This window comes from Aotus nancymaae, unplaced genomic scaffold (genome assembly GCF_030222135.1).
Source record: "Aotus nancymaae isolate 86718 unplaced genomic scaffold, 86718_ANA_hifiasm-v0.15.2.pri h1tg000033l, whole genome shotgun sequence".
Lineage (NCBI taxonomy): Eukaryota > Metazoa > Chordata > Mammalia > Primates > Aotidae > Aotus > Aotus nancymaae.
The window spans coordinates 29,470,854-29,492,207 of record NW_026988447.1 but is presented as its reverse complement, the minus strand read 5'-3'; the positions used below and the strand labels follow the sequence as shown (position 1 = coordinate 29,492,207).

The 21,354-nt window shown below is 36.2% G+C and overlaps 1 protein-coding gene across 2 annotated transcripts; it reads right to left on the bottom strand.

Moving 5' to 3' along the window:
• Positions 1 to 556: 556 nt before the first annotated feature.
• PCDH18 (protocadherin 18) lies at positions 557 to 13,408 on the bottom strand. 2 transcript variants are annotated; one of them, XM_012443239.2, is made up of 4 exons: positions 10,509 to 13,408; positions 9,627 to 9,715; positions 9,373 to 9,536; positions 557 to 2,570 (listed from the first exon to the last, which is right to left on the bottom strand). In XM_012443239.2, exons 1-4 carry the CDS (start codon positions 12,993 to 12,995, stop codon positions 1,903 to 1,905), a joined length of 3,408 nt encoding a protein of 1,135 aa, XP_012298662.2. In that variant the 5' UTR covers positions 12,996 to 13,408; the 3' UTR covers positions 557 to 1,902. The 2 variants fall into 2 exon arrangements, with proteins under 2 accessions (XP_012298662.2, XP_012298663.2); XM_012443240.2 differs by having other exon boundaries at positions 9,627 to 9,712.
• Positions 13,409 to 21,354: the final 7,946 nt, after the last annotated feature.

The following is a 21,354-nucleotide window of genomic DNA, read 5'->3' as shown; positions in this document are numbered from 1 at the left end:
CTACTGAAAAATAAACTGAAATTTCACTTGTGATTGCAATCCCTCTTAAAAAGGAAAATGTGCCTGTTGAAAGAGGTAATTTATACTATTTAATGTGGTACTCATTTGAGAATTCAAATATCTGAGTTTTAGCCACTTTTCAGTTACTTAACCTACCCAGTATTTCAATTCCCTACTAGCAAGCCGAGAAGGGTAATATTTTTGCCTCCTGGAAACATTGTAAGGATACCTTTTTATCCTGCACAATTTAATACAAAATGTTCTGAGGAAGTATTTTTCTTTTGTAATTTGAAAAATATTCAAGCAGTTATTGCTTGCCTACTCTTTTTTCTTTATTCCCCAAATGCATTTAAGTTATTAAGCTGGAATATGGCCTACTACTTTCATTCCCATTACAGGTCTCAAACTCATTCCTTTTCCATTGTGTGTTTCTTGTTTGCCAAGCAAACTGAATGCTGCCTGTTTATTATTTGAAACTCAACACTGAATCACCCTCTCAGGAAGAGGATGCTGTATGCCAAGCTTTTGAGCAAATGCGTAGGACCAGGACTCTGACTTTTAGACAGTTCCTTAGCTTTACTTTAATTTTCCTTTTATTTTCACTGACAGCAAAATTTTTTGGAGAGTACAATCAAGATAGTGTATTATTAGAAATAACATTAATAGAAGCTTGGTCAGAAATGATAATAGTCATAAGAAACATCTCTCTTACCAAGGCATTCCACACAGAGAGATCACAGCACAATAAATAAAGAATTTCTCATTTGTCACACAACAAATAAAACAATTTCCATAACAAAAATGTGATTTTATAAATGTTCTTATACTAAAAATAAAAGCAAAAATATGAGATCATGCACTGGAGACAAAAGCTAAAAATGAATATTTATAACAAAAAAAGACAACATTCCAAAAGGTTAAAATGTTCAAGTATTGTGAGAGGAAAGGGGAAGATTCAAATAGAATGGGTTCAGAATAAATCAATTATATTTGCTACCCTAAGAGAGACACCGACAAAACAGTTTTTAATCCATTAATACTTTATGCCATTAGAATACATACTGTTGTCTATTTAAAGGACAGATTCCATTTCCTTGGAACATGTTTTATATTACAAGGATGGAATAAGGTTTATTTTTTACCCCAATTACAAGTAGGTAATAATACTGTAAGAGAAATATTCTCAGGAATGGGCCAGTGTGATGGCCTGGAATAGTAGGGGTCTGGGAGTCAGGAAACAATGACTTTAGCTCTGTTTTCATCATCGTCTACAAAAAATTCATTTGACATAGTCATCTAATAAATAACCTTCAGATATTTCTCAGTCCTGAAATAAACGTTCACTTTATGTTTCGATTTTGCTATAAGAGTTCAACTATTGGGGCTAGTAGAGAGTAGCGAAAATAATAATAAAATAGCTTAACAATTTGAATGATTCTTCATTTCTAAAAAGTTATTGAAAAAAAGTGGGGATCACTTAGTGGAATTAAGAATTGTATAATGCTTTAGTGGGATTGTTCATACAGCATAATAATTCTTCCCCAGACAAACTAATCTAAGCAGTGCCTTTACATTTTGTGGTTGAATAGTATATCAGATTTGAACAGTGGCTAGTTTCTACATGATTAGGAAAAACATGTCTGTCATGGGAGTAAAAAAATAAAATTTGTTTGTTAAATTACACATAAATATAAGGTACAAATGTATTTTTAAAATACAGATTAAAATAATCACACTTGCATTGTGTACATACGAAAATACAGTATTTAATATTCAATATACACAGACACATTTATGATAAATGCAACTATTTGGCAATGCCAGTTCTTTCAGGGTTTTTTGTTGTTGCTGTTGTTCCTTATTTCCACATAAATGGAAACAAAAATGCTTCACTAGAATCTCCTAGCTCTGGCGGACATCTTGAAGCAGTTTGTTAATTTCTGCCACCAGTTCACTGGCATCCATGAGTTCGTGTTTCCCATCATTGAGGTGGTTGAGCACATTGTCAAAATCATCTTCTTCATAATTTTCAGGGATCTCCTCCATGGCTGGCAGCCATTTTGAAGAAGGCTGCACACTGGAGTGAGTTCCAAGTGGGGGCCCACAGTTGTTGGTGGGGTTTTGAAAATGTGTACTGGCTGCCCATGCCGCTACCCCCTGTGGGTAACCCACAGTTTTGGCTGGCAAGGGTCCCTTCCTGCGTTCCAGGGAGTTGGACCGATCCATCTCACTGCATTCAGAATAGGTGTCCAGGGAAGAGGGTAAGAGGCGCTGGAACACACTGCTCATTTCCGAGAGCAGAGATGATGTGCTTGTATCCCCAGAGTCCTCATCGCTTGGGGACTCCTTCCCAAAGGTGGAAAAACTCTTCTTCTTCTCACCGGAATCTGCAGGCTGAGCATCATCCTCAAGACTCTGATGTGGATGCTGCTGCTGGGGTTGTGCTGGGAATTCTTCTCCTGGAATGAACATGTTACTCCTATAATCAGAAGACGGTGAGGGCAGCGGTGGCATCCAGCACTGGTCAGAGTGTCCCAGGACCCTGCACTCCTCCGTGCAGAGTCTCATAGCTGTGCTCAAGAAAAACAATGGGGATTCATTATTATACTTAGCATGATTCAAAATGATGGAAAAATGTAATTTTATAATAAAAAAATAGAATGAGACAGTTTGAAACTGTTTCCGTGATGCTAACCCATTATTATACACATAAGCTGGACTACAATTATGACTTTAATTTGAACACTAGTTTTATAGACCTACATAAGGCTTATCTGCTGGTGTGCTTTTTTCCTTATTGATCAAATAAGAATATTCTGCTACTCAAATAGTGAAAAGATGGGCTGATAACATATACATGGGAAGAACCAGGTGTGAGTGATGAAATAAATGCTGAACATAAATTCTAAAGAATAGACTTGTAACGTGAAACCTATAACTTTAGAATGCCACTCATACAATTCTTGTGGAATACATACCTTTGTGTAACTTTCTCAACATTAAGGCCTATCAGACTTATTTTGATTTTAATGGACGCAATGAGAATATAATAAACTATCAGGTAATTATACTTATTAATCTCTTTTAAAGATATACAAATTATTTATTTACTTATTAATTAAAACAGTACTGAAAAGTTTCCTCTGCTACTAGGTGGGCAACTGCAATTACCCTGTTAAGAAGTTTTCTTTTAAAGGTTCAAAATATATTTATATTCAAATATATGACAATGTCATTAAAAAATAACCAATATGAAAAATCCATTCCTTAGTTCTCACAGAGGTTCTAATGTTCTATTGAAATATGAGTGGCCACACTCATAGGAAAAAAAATAGATGAAATGAGAAAAGCAGGAAAATAAAAAGGAAAAAAAATCCTCTATATTTGGCAAATACAATAACTAAACTACATGACAAGGAAATGAAAAGATGTAAAATATACTCCACAAAGCACTGAGTATTTCGGTGAGAAATAAGGCTCTTCAGTACTATGATTTCATTTTAGAGCAAACAGCAGAATGCAGAAAATGCAAAATAATTCTCTTAAATTTAAAAGGACATTAGTTGTTATTTGCTTATTGTATATTAAGAGCTAATTTTGTAGATCTGTCTACTTTAGAAAGATTCCTCTTCCTCCCAAATTATTGCTAAAAGAGTGATTCTTGAAGGATGCCCAATCTCTTATTAGAGGAAAAAGCTGTCCATTGCAGTTACTGTGGGATCACTAGCACCTGGTAAAGTGCCTGCGTACAGTATGTATTCACTACCTATTTTGTAAATAAAACAAGAAGAAAATAAGGTGACTTTCTGAAAAAAAAAGAAATAATGCTCTTCGAGTGAAGGTGTAGAAATTGCTGCTTTTCATTGCTTGAATCTTTGAGATAATTCTGTTGTTAAACTGCAAATGTCCCAAATATGCACCCCAAGTTTTAGCGAAAAGGGGGATAATTTCAGGAACAAAAATGAGATCAAGTATTGTGAGTGAGAAAAAAGCTGAATTACTAGGAAATTCAGAATTTCCTAGAAATAACGAAGAAGCAGAAAAAAATAAGTGGAGAAAAGTGTAAACACTAATTCCATGTGAATCAAGGTGGGGAAAGAGAAAGAGTGTAAACATGAAGAACAATTGTGCAATTTGTTATGAAAGGTCATTTTAAATGAGCAAGGATGATTTAAGAATAAAAGCTTGTTTAGATTTCCTGATCCCATGCATTGTTATTACTTGGAAATATTTACCAACTGTATTTTCTTTGTAATTTGATGTAGGCAAAACCAAAGGGGTTGAAAGTAATTGTAATACCTTAATAGCAATGAGGTTTTCTCAGCAGTGAAATAGCAATCATGGTGGTAATGATTTTTTTTCCTTCTTAATTCCCCGGGTCTCTGTAAATGGAACTTAGACCTGCCTCTATTGTCTTACTCACATCCTCTCAGAAGGAAGAAGAACAGACCTGCTGACACCTCTTCATTTATTTTCTTTCCTTTAACTCTGTAGTTTTAGGCTTGGGAAGGACTTAGTTGTTTGATTCGCTTTATTTCAATGCTTAATGACTTGAGGGAAAGGAGAAATTACACAGGCTTCTAAGAATACTGAAAGTGACCTAATTTTCTAGATGCCTAAATATAATGATGAACATATAACCAACAACACAATGCAAAAATACAATCTGGGTAACACAATCTGAAAGTTCATGCTCAAAAATCATTTTGGTCATAGAAATTTTTAAACAGTGAAGGTTATTTGCAACTTCATCCCAATAAATAAGTGGAGCTTTAATTATAAAATAAATTACCTTAAAAATGAAAAAGAATAGAAAAATTGATGAGAAAAGACTAATGGAGAGAAGGATGGCAAAAATAGTGGAAATAGAAGAGTAATGGTGCAGAAGAGGGCATTTCTGGCCACTTCATTGATATTGTCAACCTTGTCCCGAGGGACTCAACTGAAAACATCCTCGGTGTGTAAGTAATTCAGTGCCATAAATGTTCCATACTATATCCCAGTGATCAGGACTTGTTGACAAGTGGTGCAAGTGGCTAATCTTCCTGCTGCTCCTTGAAAGCTCTGCTAGGTACTTAAGTGTCCTCTGGGGAGACAGAACATGGTGGAAGTAGAGCGTCTTCTTTACCACTAGATGACTATGAATTTTGTCACTGTATTGAACCTTATTGGTGGGGTAGGAAGCAGATACATAAGAAATACGTATGCCTTGCTTCTATCAAGTCATTAGTCATCAAGTGATCAATCAGTTATCCATTAGGAGTCTGCTACACGTGAAGTGCAACAATAGCACCCTACCCTCAAAATGTTAAGATACAGCTCTGAGGAAAGTGTAGCAAATGAGGTCATAAACACAGGTAAAGTGTCAAACTAGATGATGCTAAGGCATGTCAAGAAAGGAAAAAAGAGAGGAGGTGGAGACTGAAACAGTTAAAGAAAGAGTCACCGAAAACAAACTTTGAAAGATGAATAGGATTCAGTTACACAAAGTGACAAGAAGTCAGTTTTTCAGGTAGGAAGGACACCATGAGCAAAGCATCAGTGTGTTAAGTGAGGAGATGCTTCTAACTATAGCAAAAGACACAAAGATGGCAACATTGAGGGTTAATAAGCTAAGAGAGGATTCCTTTGCCCTTTGAATGCCAAGATAAATAGTTTAGTTCAGTGTTGCTGGGCAACAAGAGTTAAGTATTAAAAGAGCCAAAAAATGTGAATTAAAATGTTCTCAAAATGTTCAAGCTGTATGAAAGAAAGATTCGACAGAGGGAGGAGCTACTGGAGAGCGAATATTAGATTGCATACTGAAACACCGAAACCGTCATGGAGGAAAGGCCAGAACAGATGAGCTTTTGTGGATACCTGCCATGGGAAAGGATACCTGCCATGGGAAAGGAGAGAACATCAAATTTAAAAAGAATGTTTAAAGTAAGTAATCAGAGATGACAGACTGATGAAAAGTGTATTGGACTCAATCAAGAAAAATAAGTATCACAAGAAATGAAATCAAATGGCTATGTAAATCATCCTAGTGAAGTGAATGCAATGGAAAAATCATGTTTGCAGGCATATGTTTACTGTTATAGTTCAAAGTTGAATGAGTAAGACAGTACGTTGGCAAACATGAGCCAACAGCCAAAAAAATCCATACTGATTTAACTACTCAAAATGCAGGATATTTGTGTGGGAATTAATAGCATGAATGCCCAGAAATGACCCTGTTGGCAGGCAATGCAACATAACATAATCTATATTTGTTCATAGTCTAAGGCAGAAAACCAGTTGGAACAAGACACTGAAGTCCTAGAAATATTAATGCTTTGGAAACTGTGCTGATCTCTTTTAATGGCATTCAGATGTGGGCTTACATTTTTCTCTACTTGGATATTTCCTGGGAATATAAATTTACAAAGCACGAGTTTTATACCCTAATGTGCCTCCAGAAGTTGCCAGGGTAAGTAATAAACTAGAATATGTATCATCAAAATTATACTCATAAATAAGGGATAGTCATCTCTGTATAGATACTTAGTATGCACGTTCAGTCTATAGTAGTCAAACATGAGTATACTTTGTGGACCACTGGTGACTTCCTGGTGCCCTCTGCCTCCAGGTTAGCTTTGACCACACCACAGATGGAGGCAGGTACCTAGTAAGGCAGAATTTTATTTACTATAATATATTTTGTTGTAATACAGTGTTATGTGCAAGCAAAATAACTCTCCAACCACACACATGGTTAAGTGTGATTGTGCAAATATTAGAATGTTTTCTAAAAAGCATCTCTATGTTAAGTGGAATTATTAATGATGATATAAAGGTGAACTTCTAATTTTGAAAAGAAATGTGATGTTAATGGAGCTTAAAGTCACTCGATGAACACAATTCACTGTTTTCTACAGTTTATCTGTCAACCTATTGTTTCCTTAATGCCTTCATTCCTTAACATCTATTATTACTGTTCTTACTTACTCCAAATGCTAGAAAACTTGCTTGCCACAAACTTATGTAGAGAGGGTAACTTAGAAAATATGCAAAAAAAAAAAGAAGAACTTTGACCTAAAAATAAAAAAACCTTATAATTAGCTATTAGATTTATACAATTTCAGAATTAAAAGGGACTTTAGGATCATTTAGTCCCTCAAATACCAAGGTTATGTAATTAGAGCAGCTATTCAGTTAGCTATGCTGATAAATTTAAATTTTGATGAATAAACTTGATAAAAATCTAAAAACATGTAACACAGTATTGATGTCATGCCCACATTGTTACTGTTCTCTTTAATGAAATGAAATTACATGATTTAAAATCAAGGATTAATGCTCAAAATTAGGAATCTGTCAGGATTACAGAATTGTAGTTTAGCCAGCTCCTTTATTACACAAGTAAGAAGAATAAAACTGAGTCTCTTTGAGCAGAGTATCTGATTCTAAATACATTCCATTAAATTTTCAGAGATTTCTCTTCAAATTGATCAAGAAAGTCTACACATTAAGCAACAAAAACAAAAAATCAGGCACCATGACTGTGGGAACAGGCTCCAGGTACACTGCATGCCTTGATGTCTCCAGAAGTCCTCCCTATACACTCATCCTGTGAGATGTATTATAATATCCATTACTGTAATAACATAATTAAATAATCAACATTTAATAGTTACAGGGTGGGTAGTAAGTCTTTAGAACCCAAGAACAATTAGGACACTCTATTTAAAAACAATTACAACAACAGCAAAAACCTGTTACTTCACATACTTGATAGATTGGTGTTTGAAGAGTGTGGGGGTTGGTCCAAATTGCACTCTACCATATACAAACTGCCTGATTTGAGATACATTTTCTAACCTTTATAAGTTTCAGTTCCCAAATATCAAAAAAATAGAAGCCTGTTACTACTGTCACTACTACCAATTCCTGAGTCAAAGCCTTAGGAGAGGCAGTGCAGGTATCGAACTCTGCGTGGGCCTGGAGTAAACCTGGGGGCATAGTTGGTAACTCCTACTGCTACTGCTATTCCTAATATTAATACCCCTGTGGCTACTCCTATCACTACTTGACTTAAGAGTGCTGGAGTTTCTATTTACAGTGGTCCTTCAGTATCCAAAGGGATTGGTCCAGGCCCCCTGTGGATACTAAAATTGGGTTGCTTATATAAAGTGGCACTGCAGTTACATAGAGCCTACACACATCCTTCCAAATACTTTAAATCTTCTCTAGGTTACTAACAATACCTAATAAATGTAAATGCTATGTAAATAGTTGTTATACTATATTGTTTATTTGTATTGTTTTTTATTGTTGTATTGCTGTTCTTTGTTGTTTAATCCAAATACTTTCAATTAACAGTTGGTTGAATCCATGGATGTGGAACCTGCAGATATGGAGAGTCAGCTATATTGATTTTCTTGAATTCTTGTGGCTGTCTGAGGCTCTGTCATGTTTATTTCCCAAACTCTCTTACTGATCTGTATTTAAAAATAGAGGTGCAATGGAACTAAGATGGGTGATATTGTGTTGTTCTGTCTTTCATTTCTCAAACAGCAGTCATTTGCTCCACATTCAGTGAAATTTGGAAATATAGGTAGCCAAATGAACACACCTATGTATTCCAAAGGTTGATTTAATATTGCAGTCTTTAGTAACGGGGCTGCTACGATAATGTAATCAGTATTTACTCAGTTCAGAGGGTTTCTATTGCAGAATTAGAGGGAAGAAACTCCAAGGAAAATGTGGTTCGAAACTTAATAGCATCTCTTCTATCTAGCTGTATACTTAAAAATTCCACTCTTGGGTCCCTGTTCCTCTTGTACTATAGCAAAATGAAATGTGGCAAAAATATTCTGTGCTTACCACCTACAAAGATGCATTCCTTCTCCTATTTTTGATGCTTGAAGTGTACAATTTCTAGTGTATTTTAGTCTCTGATTTTGTGAGTTGGTGCCCATCACAGGAAATGCATCCTCCAAATTACAGTCCAGTTCACCACTCTGTACCCAAACAGTTTGGCTGAATAAAAACCACCAACCAATAATTTTGTAAAGAGTTGCACAACAGTGTTGTTCTATGGCAGTATCGGATGAGGTGGAAAGAGGATGGAAGCGGTTTGTTTCTTTAATTTTTTCCCCATCCCTTCATTCTTGTCCTATGAAGCTCTCATGCTTCCTCTTTCTCTACCAACTGCTTAATGAAATTTAAGAAAGTTTTAAAATGTTTCAGTTTCTGTTCATTACTAACAGTCATGAACATACTGTAACACATAAATATTTTAGTGCAAGGGACAAATAAAGAGGAAATATAAGCATGAGATAAATTTTTCATTTTACTGGTGTCAGGGTAGACCTGAAAAGAAAAATCTGTCCGTCACTATCCTCTCACCTGCTGGAATTCTTCCATCTGTAAGAAACAGGTCACTGAATCCTTCACCCAGCAGCCTATCTATTGGAGAATCTCGCCCCAAATCATAATCACTGTCTCCGGCCTCACTGTCACCACGGCCACTGTCTTTCAAGCTAAATTTGTCCATGTCTTGAAGGGCATATCTGGAAAGATAAATCAGAAAAGAAAAACACAGTTTTTACTCTTCAGCATTTATGTTGAGATCTAATAGGTAACACAGGAATAATTCATACCTATAGCTCCTGGAATATTTGTTTCCTCGAAAACTTGGTCTTGGCTGATATTGCCCCTGGTGAAGCATTGAAAGAAGCTGAGAGACCTGCTGGAAACCAAATAGACAGAACTGATTCCTGGAAACGAGCCTCCAAATACAATCTTTAAGCAAGAAAAAACAGTTACTTGCTATTTCAACTAAGTAATTGAACATATTATCTCTATTTAAAAGATTTGCATATGCTGGACTGTGTCAGACCATGCAGCCAGCCACCAACTATAACTAAAATATAACTCAAGAGATTTGGATGATCTAATACAACTGACTTTTACTTTTTGAAAGAAGATTCCCTTTCAAATAACTGATTTATTTTCTTTACAGTTCAGACAAAGTGACCACCTGTAAAAAATACATGGAAAATGCTGTAAAATACAGCACTGTAGCACATGGAGTTTAAAAAATGTCAGGAAATCGTCCAAACTTGGACAAACAGAGCATGCATTGAAATAGACATCTGAAGGCCTTAGTTTTTTGTTTTTTGTTTTTTAATTTTTTCAGTAAAGACTGTAACTATGAAAAGAAAGCAAGTCTCTACTTTTTGGCTTCCCATTATTTTAATCTGGGAAGTAAGGGGACTCTAATTACATAGTCCTTTGTGAGCTTCACATTTATTTTTCAATATTATACATATTATATGCAAGTTAATTACTTAAGGAAAACTAAAAACAGTAAGCTAAAGTATGCATCTTTTCTACATATTCACAATGTAATTTGTATCCTACTTAATTTGCACAGTATTAGTATTGTTACTTATTAATGAAAACATTTAAGAACTATTAAACCCAACTCCCGAATACTAACGCCTAACAGTGCAATGAATTGATGCAGTTTAAGATCTTACCTCAACAGCAGGAGTGGCGTGGGTGAGTTCTAATGAGAAATTCTCTGGCACGTGGTTTGATGAGATTGTCACCAAGCTGTTGAGTGACTGGTGACTGTTGTGACTCTGCCGGCTGCCCATCTGCCCTCTTTCTAAGGTAGGAGATGAAGATGGAGATGATCTGTGATGAGATCTGATGGGCAGGGTCCCATTTATGGTAGGCACCAATGTGATGTCCCCTTTGTGAATCTGCCGAGATGGCCTTTTTGGGTGGTGCTGGTAAGTTGACTCCGCCACCCTGCAGTTATAGGATCTAGTGTCTTTTTTCTCACGGTTACACCTAGTTGCAAATAGCACCATAATAATCAACAAAACTGCACAAATTGCTCCCAAGGAAATAATTATTATCATGGAGACATCCAAGGATGCCTGGCTTACTGAAGTCATTGCTGTACTTGTCACTGACTCTGCATATTCAAAGATCATGCACTTCAGAAGGACTTTGGTATGTAGTTGAGGATTGCCTTTGTCCTGAATGATAACTGAGAGCTCCCATTCTGTGTAGGGAACAGAATCCATGCTCACGTTGGTATGGATGTCACATGATCGTGGATCAATTATGAAGATATTCTCCTCATTACCTGCCACTATGGAGCAGCTGAGTTCAGCATTCGCACCGGAGTCTCTGTCAATTGCCCTTATTCTTGTGACATGAAAGCCACTTTCAGCCCCTTTGGGAATGGTGATTTCTGCTGTATTATTACGCAGTGCAGGCCCTATAACCACAGGAACATTGTCATTTTCATCAATGATAGTGAGCACAACTGTGGTATTGCTTACCAGTTGCTTTGGGCTTCCTCCATCTCTTGCTTCTACCACAAAAGTGATCTGACTCACTTCTTCGTGATCAAAGATTCTGAGGGCATAGATGGCTCCATTAGATGGGTCAATGGTTACATATGTAGTTATGGAACTTCCTAGGATAAAACTCTCCAAGATGGTGTATGTCACTTGCCCATTTTCTCCAAGATCAGGATCTGTGGCTGTAACAGTGGTGATATATGCCCCTGGTGAGTTATTTTCTGAAATTACAAATTCGTATCTGCTTCTTTGGAAGTGGGGTGGATTGTCATTGATATCATTGATTTGAACAGTAAAATGTTTTACTGTAGAGAGACTGGGTGTCCCCTTGTCCTCAGCGATTACAGTCAAACTATATTCAGATCTCTTTTCTCTATCCAGCGTGGCATTAGTCAAGATTAAATAATTGTTTTCATACGTCTTCTGAAGTTTAAAATGACCATGTCCATGAAGCTTACAAACTATTTCTCCATTCAGCCCAGAATCCCTGTCCTGAACCCTGACCAAAGCAACAAATGTATCAATAGGATCCCCTTCAAAAATATAAGATATTTCTTCTTTTCCAGGGGACATGAGGTTGATGTTAATTTCAGGTTTATTGTCATTAACATCCACAACCTTAATTATAATTTTGCAATGAGCTGGGATTGAATTTGGACCCAAATCTTGAGCCTGAACATCAATCTCATAGGATTTGGTGATTTCGTAATCCACTTGCTTGAAAAGAGTCAAATGTCCTCTTTCGGAATCAATTTTGAAAGTCTCCATGATTTTGGGAGACACATGACTGCTGAAGGAATATACAATTTTCCCATTAGCGCCCTCATCTGGATCAGTGGCATTCAGATCTAAGAGCAAAGTGCCAACCGGGGAGTTTTCTAAGAGTTGTATTATATAAGATTGCTGCTCAAAAGCAGGGCTGTTGTCATTGGAGTCTGAAATGCTTATTTTTAGTATGGATGAGCCAGACCTCTGAGGTACTCCCATGTCTGAGGCAGTAAGCTGAAGCTCGTAGCTTGACTTCAGCTCCCGATCTAACTCTCTGACCACTATGAGTTCTGCATACTTGGCTCCATCAGTCCTGGTCCGAACCTCGATATTAAAAAAATCATTGTCAGAGAGCGAGTAGGTGTGGAGGGAATTTTCCCCAACATCTGGATCAAATGCACTGTCCAGGGGAATGCGAGTCCCAACTGCTGCACTCTCAGATATCTCAATAGGTATGAGAGATCTTGAAAACTGGGGAGAATTGTCATTAATATCCAGCACTTCAACTTCAATATGGAAAAGCTGCAGATGCTCTGTGGGTAGAGTGATCACATCAAACTCTATGGAACAGTTCAAGTTTTTCTGGCATAGTTGTTCACGGTCAATTGTAGCCCCTATGCTGATCTCCCCAGTATCCTCATTTACTACAAGTAGAGGAGAATTTCCCCTCTGCATGGCTCGAAATCGAACAGTAGAAGGATTAGGTAGCTTCAATAAAACATCAGCCACATCCTCTGATAGTCTCGCAATTACTGATCCAACCCTCTGTTCCTCATAAATCCTGTATTTCAAATTCTTGCCCAGTACATCGTGGTTGAAAGATACTATCAGGAGTGCAAAAAGAAACCTAAAGTGCATTTTAGCATTCATTTGGTGCATCGGTCAGTTTACGAGATTTCCCTCACAGAGCAAGTTAAAACAGCAAAGCAATTCCCTCAACTTCCTTTGGCAACTTAAAGCTACATTTGGTACTTGGAACTTGAAAGCGTCTCTTAACAACACAGCACAGCAATTAACAGCTCGCAAACTTTTGTTTTATACACACCGTGTCACGACTTCCAGATACCATCGGCATGGAGTCCAGTCCTTGCGTTTGTTTGGTCGTTCGTCCTCTTTCCAGGCAGAAGAGTGTCACCTCCGCGTTTTCTCCCTCGTGTAGTCGGAATCCATCTATGGCAGGGTGCCGGCGGAATCTGCAGTGTGTCTCTCCTGAACGATTCCTTCTCCCTTTCGCTGCTCGGCTGCAGACTAAACACCCGTGATTGCTGACTCCGGTCTACAATCTGTACAACTTCACTTCAACTCAGACAAAGCTCTTGCCCGGCGTGTGTTGAATCGCTTCCAGCCAATCAGCGGGCTTCCAAATCAAAAGCTGATGGAGTCACCCAAGGAGGGAGGGGGAGAGTGGAGGGTGGGAGAGGGAAAAGAGACGGAGAAGGAGGAAGGCGGGGGCTGGGGGCGCGAGGGGGAGAAGGGGAGAGGGGCTGGTGGGGGCTGGGGAGGAGATGGGAGCCAGTCCTTCCCGGCTCCTTCCTTCTTCCTCCCCTCTCCCGCTCCACCTTTCAATCTACTGCATTCACTTTCTCTGAGCGTGCCATGACAAAGGGGAGACAAATTACAGAAGAAAAACTTTAAATCAACTTCTGGTCGCCTTTATTTATACGGCACGTTAAATTCTTCTTGTTTTCTTAATTGCCCTTTCTTCAGCCACAGACATGTAATCATCTTGCTTTTCATAGTCCTTAAGTGCTAGTTTAACTTAAAATACCTCTAAGTGCGTTTTGTTGGTGGAGGAATTTAATACAATTTGAAAACTTGCTTCTAATTATGCTTCTCAGACCGCCTCCTTCCCCACCCCCTCTGTAAATACTTGGGCCTTTCCCCTTCTAGGAGCACAAGCAGATTTTCTTGGGGCTCTGTTTTTAAAGAAGAGAACAAGTAAAGAGGTTTCATTTTCTGTTTTCTTTCATCTTTATTCTTTGAAGATAAGAAAAGGGCTATCTTGCACTCTTGATTTCTCTTAATTAGCAAGACTTAAAGGAATGCCTCAGAATTTGGAACTAATTAACAATATAGTTCTATCTTATATGACTCCTTTCCTTGAGTTTGGGCAAAACTGTTTGTAATATTTCTTTGTCCTGTACTTAAAAAAAAAAAAAATCCTATTTATCCTGGGTAAAAGACACCGCATGCTTTAGCATGCCAATTTCTACCAAAAGGTACTATTCTACACATGGCTAGTCTTCACATTGAATACTGGGGGGACATGGACTCAATAGTTTACAAGTCAAATTTTTATAATATATGCATTATTTATGAAAACACTTCAGATACATACTTTAAAACCCCCAAAGCTTGTTTAACTGACAAATCAAATGCCTGAGCTGAAAATTGCATTTTGTGTGCATCAAAATGCTAGGAAATATCATGGGAGGTTTGCGCTCTATCCAGGTCACAGAAACTGATATGGTATTCTTATTTGAAAATATGATTATTTATGATGTTCTTTCTGCTCTGCAATTCCTTTTAAGTTTATCATCGTGGCTCCATTCTTGCTGCTTTTTTTTCATACCTTTTGCATTATTCCTCAGCTGTCTTTATCTGCTTGCATATTTGCTGTTTCACATAATCTCACTGTCACTTTTTTCCATTTATTTTTTCCCACTCTCTATTTTGCCCCCCAGAAACATATAAAAAAAAGCAATTTTCTGATTTTTCCACTTTGCTTACTCTCAGCAGAGCTCAGCCAAAGTCACTAAGAAGGCTCTTTCCAAAAAAGAAAGCAGAGGAGTCTCAGCGTGAATTCTCCTTCTTTTTAGGCATTCAGAAGCATTTTATAAGCCATTGTCTTTTTCTCCCCCTCCTGAAACCAGTGCTGTGTGGCAAATTGTGCAGAATAGAAATGCCTATAATGAATGTATTTAGTACTGGGTCACGCTGATGAACATTCTGCCCCCATGAATAATACTGTTTTACAAGTTTGTAGCCCTTTCAAATTGCTGATCCCCAAACCCTATAGGCAAACTAGGAAAACTACCACAAGCAAGGGGGACTTCAGAAACCCATAGCCATCTGGCCTAGATCTCTAACAATCTGAGCCAATAATTATATCAATTCAGGCTTTAGCGAACCCCTTTGCAAACACCAAAAGAGCAAAGAAAAGAATTAGTGACTATACAAAGTTGGGGCGAGAATTCAAAGGTAATCTAATTCCATTAGTTCTAGGAAAATTTTCTTTGAGAATTTGATAAGTCTACCTCTAGAAGAACTCCAAGGGCAATGGATTTGATTACCTTAATACAGATTTCTTTTCTATGTTTAAAAAGTAAAAATAATAAAAATCCTTTTATTTCTGACAGTGGACTTGAACAGAAATAATCATTGTGAATAAGAGCTTCGGTGTAACTTACTGAAATATTAAATGAGTTATAAATTAATATGTCCTCTGAAATAATACGTTTCTATGAGTAGGTCTTTAAAGAACTTGGTATTTGTTCACCAATAATGGCTTTTTTCACTTGCAGTATCATCCTCACCACACATTATTTCATTTTCAGCTTGCTAACGTTTTCCTGAGAAGTCATATGTATCTACTCGAAAGTGTAGTGCTTTTGATTTATCCTTAGTATGCACTGATCTGTTCTTCACACATTTTTTTCACCAAAAGTACAGAATTAAAAATAAATCTTTTCTTTGTAATATTGTATCTCTAGTTCTAACCATTTAAATTTTCCTCATTTGTCATCCCTGAAAAGAAAACAAAGAAACTATCTCCCAAACTATTTACTACCTGTGAAAGGGTTTATATCGGGGAGAAAAATTGATAAACTTCAATTAGTTGTTATCTAATGATGACCTGATTGAACTTCATCCTTCTGGAATTTGATAAAGTCATGAAGAACTGGTAGAACCTCTAAAACAACTTCTCCGATAACCCGCAAGGGAGAGTTGATTGAATGCTTCTTAAAGTTCATCCTCTTTTGAAAACGCAGTCTCTGTTGACGAAGAAAGGAAGTGGTTCCTCTTGAAAATTGTGCCCTCTTGAGTGATATTAAGCACAACAGTAATTGCTTCTACGCTCCTGGAGGAGAATCGTGGATACATCTACCCAGTTGTGCATATTTTATCTAGGAAGCCCCTTTTACCACTTCAGTCTAATTGGGCTGAAAACTGCTAAACATAGATTAAAGTTATCAACTGGCATTTACTATACATCCTTTCACCTCTACTAACACCACCATTATGCCATTTACTTTTATTAGTTTTATTTAAAGGAAAATTAAGCTGTATAATTCTAAATTTTAATGATTTTATTTCTATTGAAGAGGTAGGAAAACCTAGAACTCAATTGTAAGATTCAAATTTATCTGCATTACATGAAGAAAAATGTCTCTTTTGGTACTGGAATACAAGATGAAAGTCACTAAAATTTCTTACAAGCAGATATATCTTTTGTTTTTAGATTTTTTGCTATTAATTTGTATTAGAGCATATGAGATAAAAAGGTAGGTTAATAAGTATTCACTTTTATCTCACCATGTATCTTTCCCACCATCAAAACAATGATATGAGTCTTACAATCTTCTGGTTGATAGGCATAGTTTACAATCTTTCCTTGTAGCATTTGTTGTGAAACATCTTGTAGAAGAAAATCATGGTCCTGCTTGACACCACATGGCTGTAACAAGCCTAAATAATTACTCTCCATCCTGGAAAATTAGGGATAAAGGCTTTGCCAGACAAAGGTTAGTAAAGTTAAGGAGTTCCAATACTTTAGACCTGCTTAAGATAAAGAGCTTGCTTGGCTTTTTATATGAGTCCAACAAATAGATGACTGTGGATACCACCCGTTGGTAGTTACGTAATCCTGGACAAATGATTTAATTTCTCTTCAAATGTATAATCCCTTGTGAGGCAGGAGTAAAAATTTAACATTAAAAAATTCTTTTCAGAATATAAATGACTAGGGCTTTCCACAAAGGCTGGCCCAGTAGACATACAACAAAGGTTAGTTTCCTTTTCGTAACCTGTGTGTGTTTGTTTTCTTCCTAAAACTCATTGAAGGAAAAAAAATGTGGATTATAACCACAGAACTTGGTGGTTGTCAGACTTTTGGTTTAGATGCATACATAATTTTATGTTGAAAAGATAAAGATCTCTTCATTTTGATTTATAAATGTCACCTGTGAAACATAACTGACAAAAGTAATAGTATTGAACTGTGATGATCTTGAAAACTTGCTTATTTCCTGATGGAAATTCTAAGACCTACCAAGTATAGTCAACTATACCTCCAGATCTTAAGCCATAGAAACATATCTAGAAATACAATTAGAAGTCTTCAAGGTACTTATTTATCTTTTATATTTGATAATATACACATCCACTATTTTCCTGTTCTCAAGGCATTTGCGCTAAACAGTTGTGTTTCTTTAAATATCATGTGAAACTATAGTAGGAAGACAAAAGGATATGATTTGATATATCTTGACAGTGACAAGGAAATATAAAATTTGCAAATAAGATTTATATTTAAAAACCACCCTTAGGCCTTTTGTCAATCACATTACATCTCTCTTTGTTGTTCTTCCTGTATTCCATTTACTAATAGATTTAAGAATATAATAATGAAAAGTCACTGAACAATATGAACTCTTTATGAGACCAAATTTATCAATATAAGATCAAGGTTTGGGAAATGAAAATAGATCTCAAACTCTCTTTAGATGTACGTAACAGAAAGAGACTTTAGTTGAATTCTGATCAACACTGAATACGTTAAGTGCCCATAGGAGGGCCACACGCCTGGAAGCATAGCTGTGCTAGTGCCAGGAGGCAGCACAAACCAGGGGCCAGGAAGAGTTGGAGTCCATGAAATTCAGTGACAGGTGCTAGGTCAATTTTGTCCGAGTGGGCAATCAGTATTTAGGACGTTCTGCCAAAGCTAATATGCCAAGTTCCAGCAGGTGACTTAGGGTCTGGCAAAAGGTAATCTATTGAGTCCAAATGAAAGGCATGTAGGTGAGATGCTATTCCAAACAACAGGACTTCCTTCAGGACTTCCAAACAAGGCAGGTTATGAAATTCAGGATTAAAATGGGGAGAACAAAACAGGTATCTAGAGGTTCGGTGTTTTGCAAATGTGTACATACTAAAGGCCTACTCAAAATTGGAGACCAGATTGCAAAGTTAAACTGGATGGCAACAAAATTGATCTTCATCTGAACTATTGTAGAATTTCTTAAATTCCTTCTTTTCAGTATAGTACTTTGAGGCAAAAAGCTAAGCCTACATAGGGTGTTTCTACAGTTGCAGGTGAGAAGATTTGTGGAAATGGGTGGTGGGGAGGCTAAACCTTTAAGTGAGTTGAGTCTCAATTTTTAGTTAGGCATTGCTATTCAATGTATGGGTTCTAAAGCAGTGGCATGGACATTAGCTGGAAACTTGTTAGAAATGTAGAATTTCAGACTGTACCCTAGACCTACTTAAACAAATTCTGCATTTTTAATAAGGTCCTCTGGTGATTCCTGTGTACAGTAAATTTTGAGACATTGCTAAGAAGAGTAATCTACTGAGTGAAGTGGTGAAAATTCTGACATGATGGTACTTAAATGCTCTGTGCTGTGAGATTTTTTTTCCTCCAGGGAGTTTAGATACAAATCGCACATGGAGAAGACTGCCAGAAAAAGGGCCAGAACTTAGACATCATTAATTCAAGAATATAAGTAGAAGTGATATAAGACAACTTATTTGTTTAGTTAAATTCGCAGAAAGAAAAGAGAAATTAAGCTTCCCTTTGGATCTAGTGTTTTATACCAGCTATCACCCAGTTTATCCATTAGCCAGTACAATTTTCATCAGTAAGGAAAATGCTTTTTAGAAAAAGAGATCTAATACTTTTGAAGAGCTGTTTCTGAAGCGATTTCCAAAGTCCTAATACTTATATGTATATTTGTACATATGTATATGTTTAGGAATCTCTGGTTGAGTGTTTTGTATCTTTCAAGTACATTTAAATCACAAGTTTGCTTTATGTTTTCCTCATGGCAACATTCCTTCTTTTATCATTCTTTTATCCTGTGGGAAAGCAAGTCTTGAGGATTGTGTTTATTTTATCCTTAACTACTTCCAGCTCAGAATTAAGAATACAAATCGAAATGCGACACAAAGTTTATTGCCAATGCTTGACTCTTTTGTGTCCGTTTTAAAATCTATTTCATGTACAATATTTCTGGATGCTGTTAATAAATAACTAATTTATCCAACCATTCTTTTTTTTGTTCCGACTAGGAGTATCACACTGTTCATAGACTGGCACCTACTCCAAAAAAACAAAGTTTTTATTGTGCAAAGGAGAAGTGTTGTCACTTAGAAATATGAGCATATACTTTAACAGAAACCAAGTCAATGATATTTTAGGATATATTAGACTAAACCTTTTTGAAAAGTTTAAATATAGTATGTTAAGCTTGAATAAGTGATAAATATCAGCATCAAATATGTACAAAAATTGCTATTAGTAAATACCATGCAACTTCATGGTCCAATTTCTTATTTACTAGAATTTGTGAGAAGTTATTCACTTTAGGTTTTTCATCCATCAGTTGAAACACTTTTAACAAGGAGCAATCAAGGATATTTGTAGTGTAGTTAACAGCAGTGTTACCAAATTGAGGGATGCTTAATTTTACAAGAAAAAGAAAAAGTTCAGTCTTCTCTCCAAAAGCAACTTTCATCCAAAAATATTAAAATTTCATAAAATAAAAAAAGATAGAGATTTAGAACATCTAGTAGATAGTTAGCTATAAAGTTGATCTCTGAAAATGCATGTGCTTACCATTTCTTTACTAACTTACACAGAGAATAAACATGTCACATCTAGGTTTTACACAATAAATATCTGAAGGTATATGAATTAAATAGAAAATATTTCAAAGGGAACAAAACTGAGGAGAGTTGTTAGACCTTAACTGAAAATAATGCCTATTTCCTACGAGACTGATAGCAGGCCACCATTTGTAACAATATAGTGCCTCTTTTATTATCATCTAGTATTTATTTTGAATTTGGGTAAGCTATTTTAACTGTAATAAACTAATCAATTATAAATGATAGTCTCTATCTGAAAGAATTTAATCATCAAAGTAGATTCCCATTTAGGCAGTGAAGCCTAATGGCTTATTAGAGGTATATTCTAAAATGTAGGCAAAAGGGCAAATTTAGAGTTTACATGTAGACTGTGTTACTAATATAAAAAATACCATCTATAATAGTTACATCTCACCTAGCATTTGAATGTAAGGGTCTTGGAACATAATAAAAATAAAGATAAAAGTTACTGAACCATATTGAGTGCCAAGTATGCTACACATATATTTTCTTTAATTCTACTAATGAAATGTTTATGATTGTTAGAAACACGTGGGATATAAGTAATAGAACCCACCTAAAATTGTCAAAAAGAGGAAGTTTATTATTTCAAAACAGGAGCTACACAGAGCTAGGACATTTTCAACACTGAATAATTGAGCAGCTCAATAATGCAATCACAAACCAGGTTTCTCCCATCTTTCTGCTATTTGGTATTCAATAGCTGGCTTGTTCTGTTTCCTTGGATTCATTCATGTTCCCAAGACAGCTGCTACAGTTCTAGAAAATATATCTCCATTTAGCTGAATATAGAGTTACAAAAAAGACAGCATCTCCTCATCTTCTTTCATCAAGAAATAAAATGTTTTCTAGAAGCCTCCTACTGATATGCTCCTAAAGCTCATTGGTCAAAATTGTGTCACATGCCCTTCATTAACCAATCTCTAACAAAGAGAATAAAATTGTTGTAATTGGCCTGGACTAGAAAGTTTCAGTCTTGGAGGATAGGAATAGCTCCTTTCCTTCCTGAAGGGCAAAGTGCTAAAATACAGTGTTCATTTAACAACATGAATTAGAGTGGGTATTGAGTGGAGAACAAGTTGTGTCTGCCCCATTAATCCTAGAATCATTTATGTTTAAGGAAACTAAGACACAAAATTTTGCCTAAAACATGGCTAATATATAGTAGATATTGAAGTTTTATACTTATATTTATGTCCAAAATCTACTTCTACACAGTAATAATGACTTGTTTCATAGATATTAAATGAAAAACACTGTCATATTTTTTAATTCTTTTATTTTCCAAAATTGTTAACCTGTGGGAGAAAGACAATCATTGTACATTAAGGTAATTTGTCTTGTGAAA

Bases quoted from the DNA above. Each gene is read 5' to 3' on its own strand.
- PCDH18 (XM_012443239.2), bottom strand. From the start codon at position 12,995: ATGCACCAAATGAATGCTAAAATGCACTTTAGGTTTCTTTTTGCACTC. The intron at 9,716-10,508 runs GTAAGATCTTAA...TTTGGTTTCCAG, and splicing joins ACGCCACTCCTGCTGTTGAG to CAGGTCTCTCAGCTTCTTTC. The intron at 2,571-9,372 runs GTGAGAGGATAG...TCTTGAGCACAG, and splicing joins AGATGGAAGAATTCCAGCAG to CTATGAGACTCTGCACGGAG.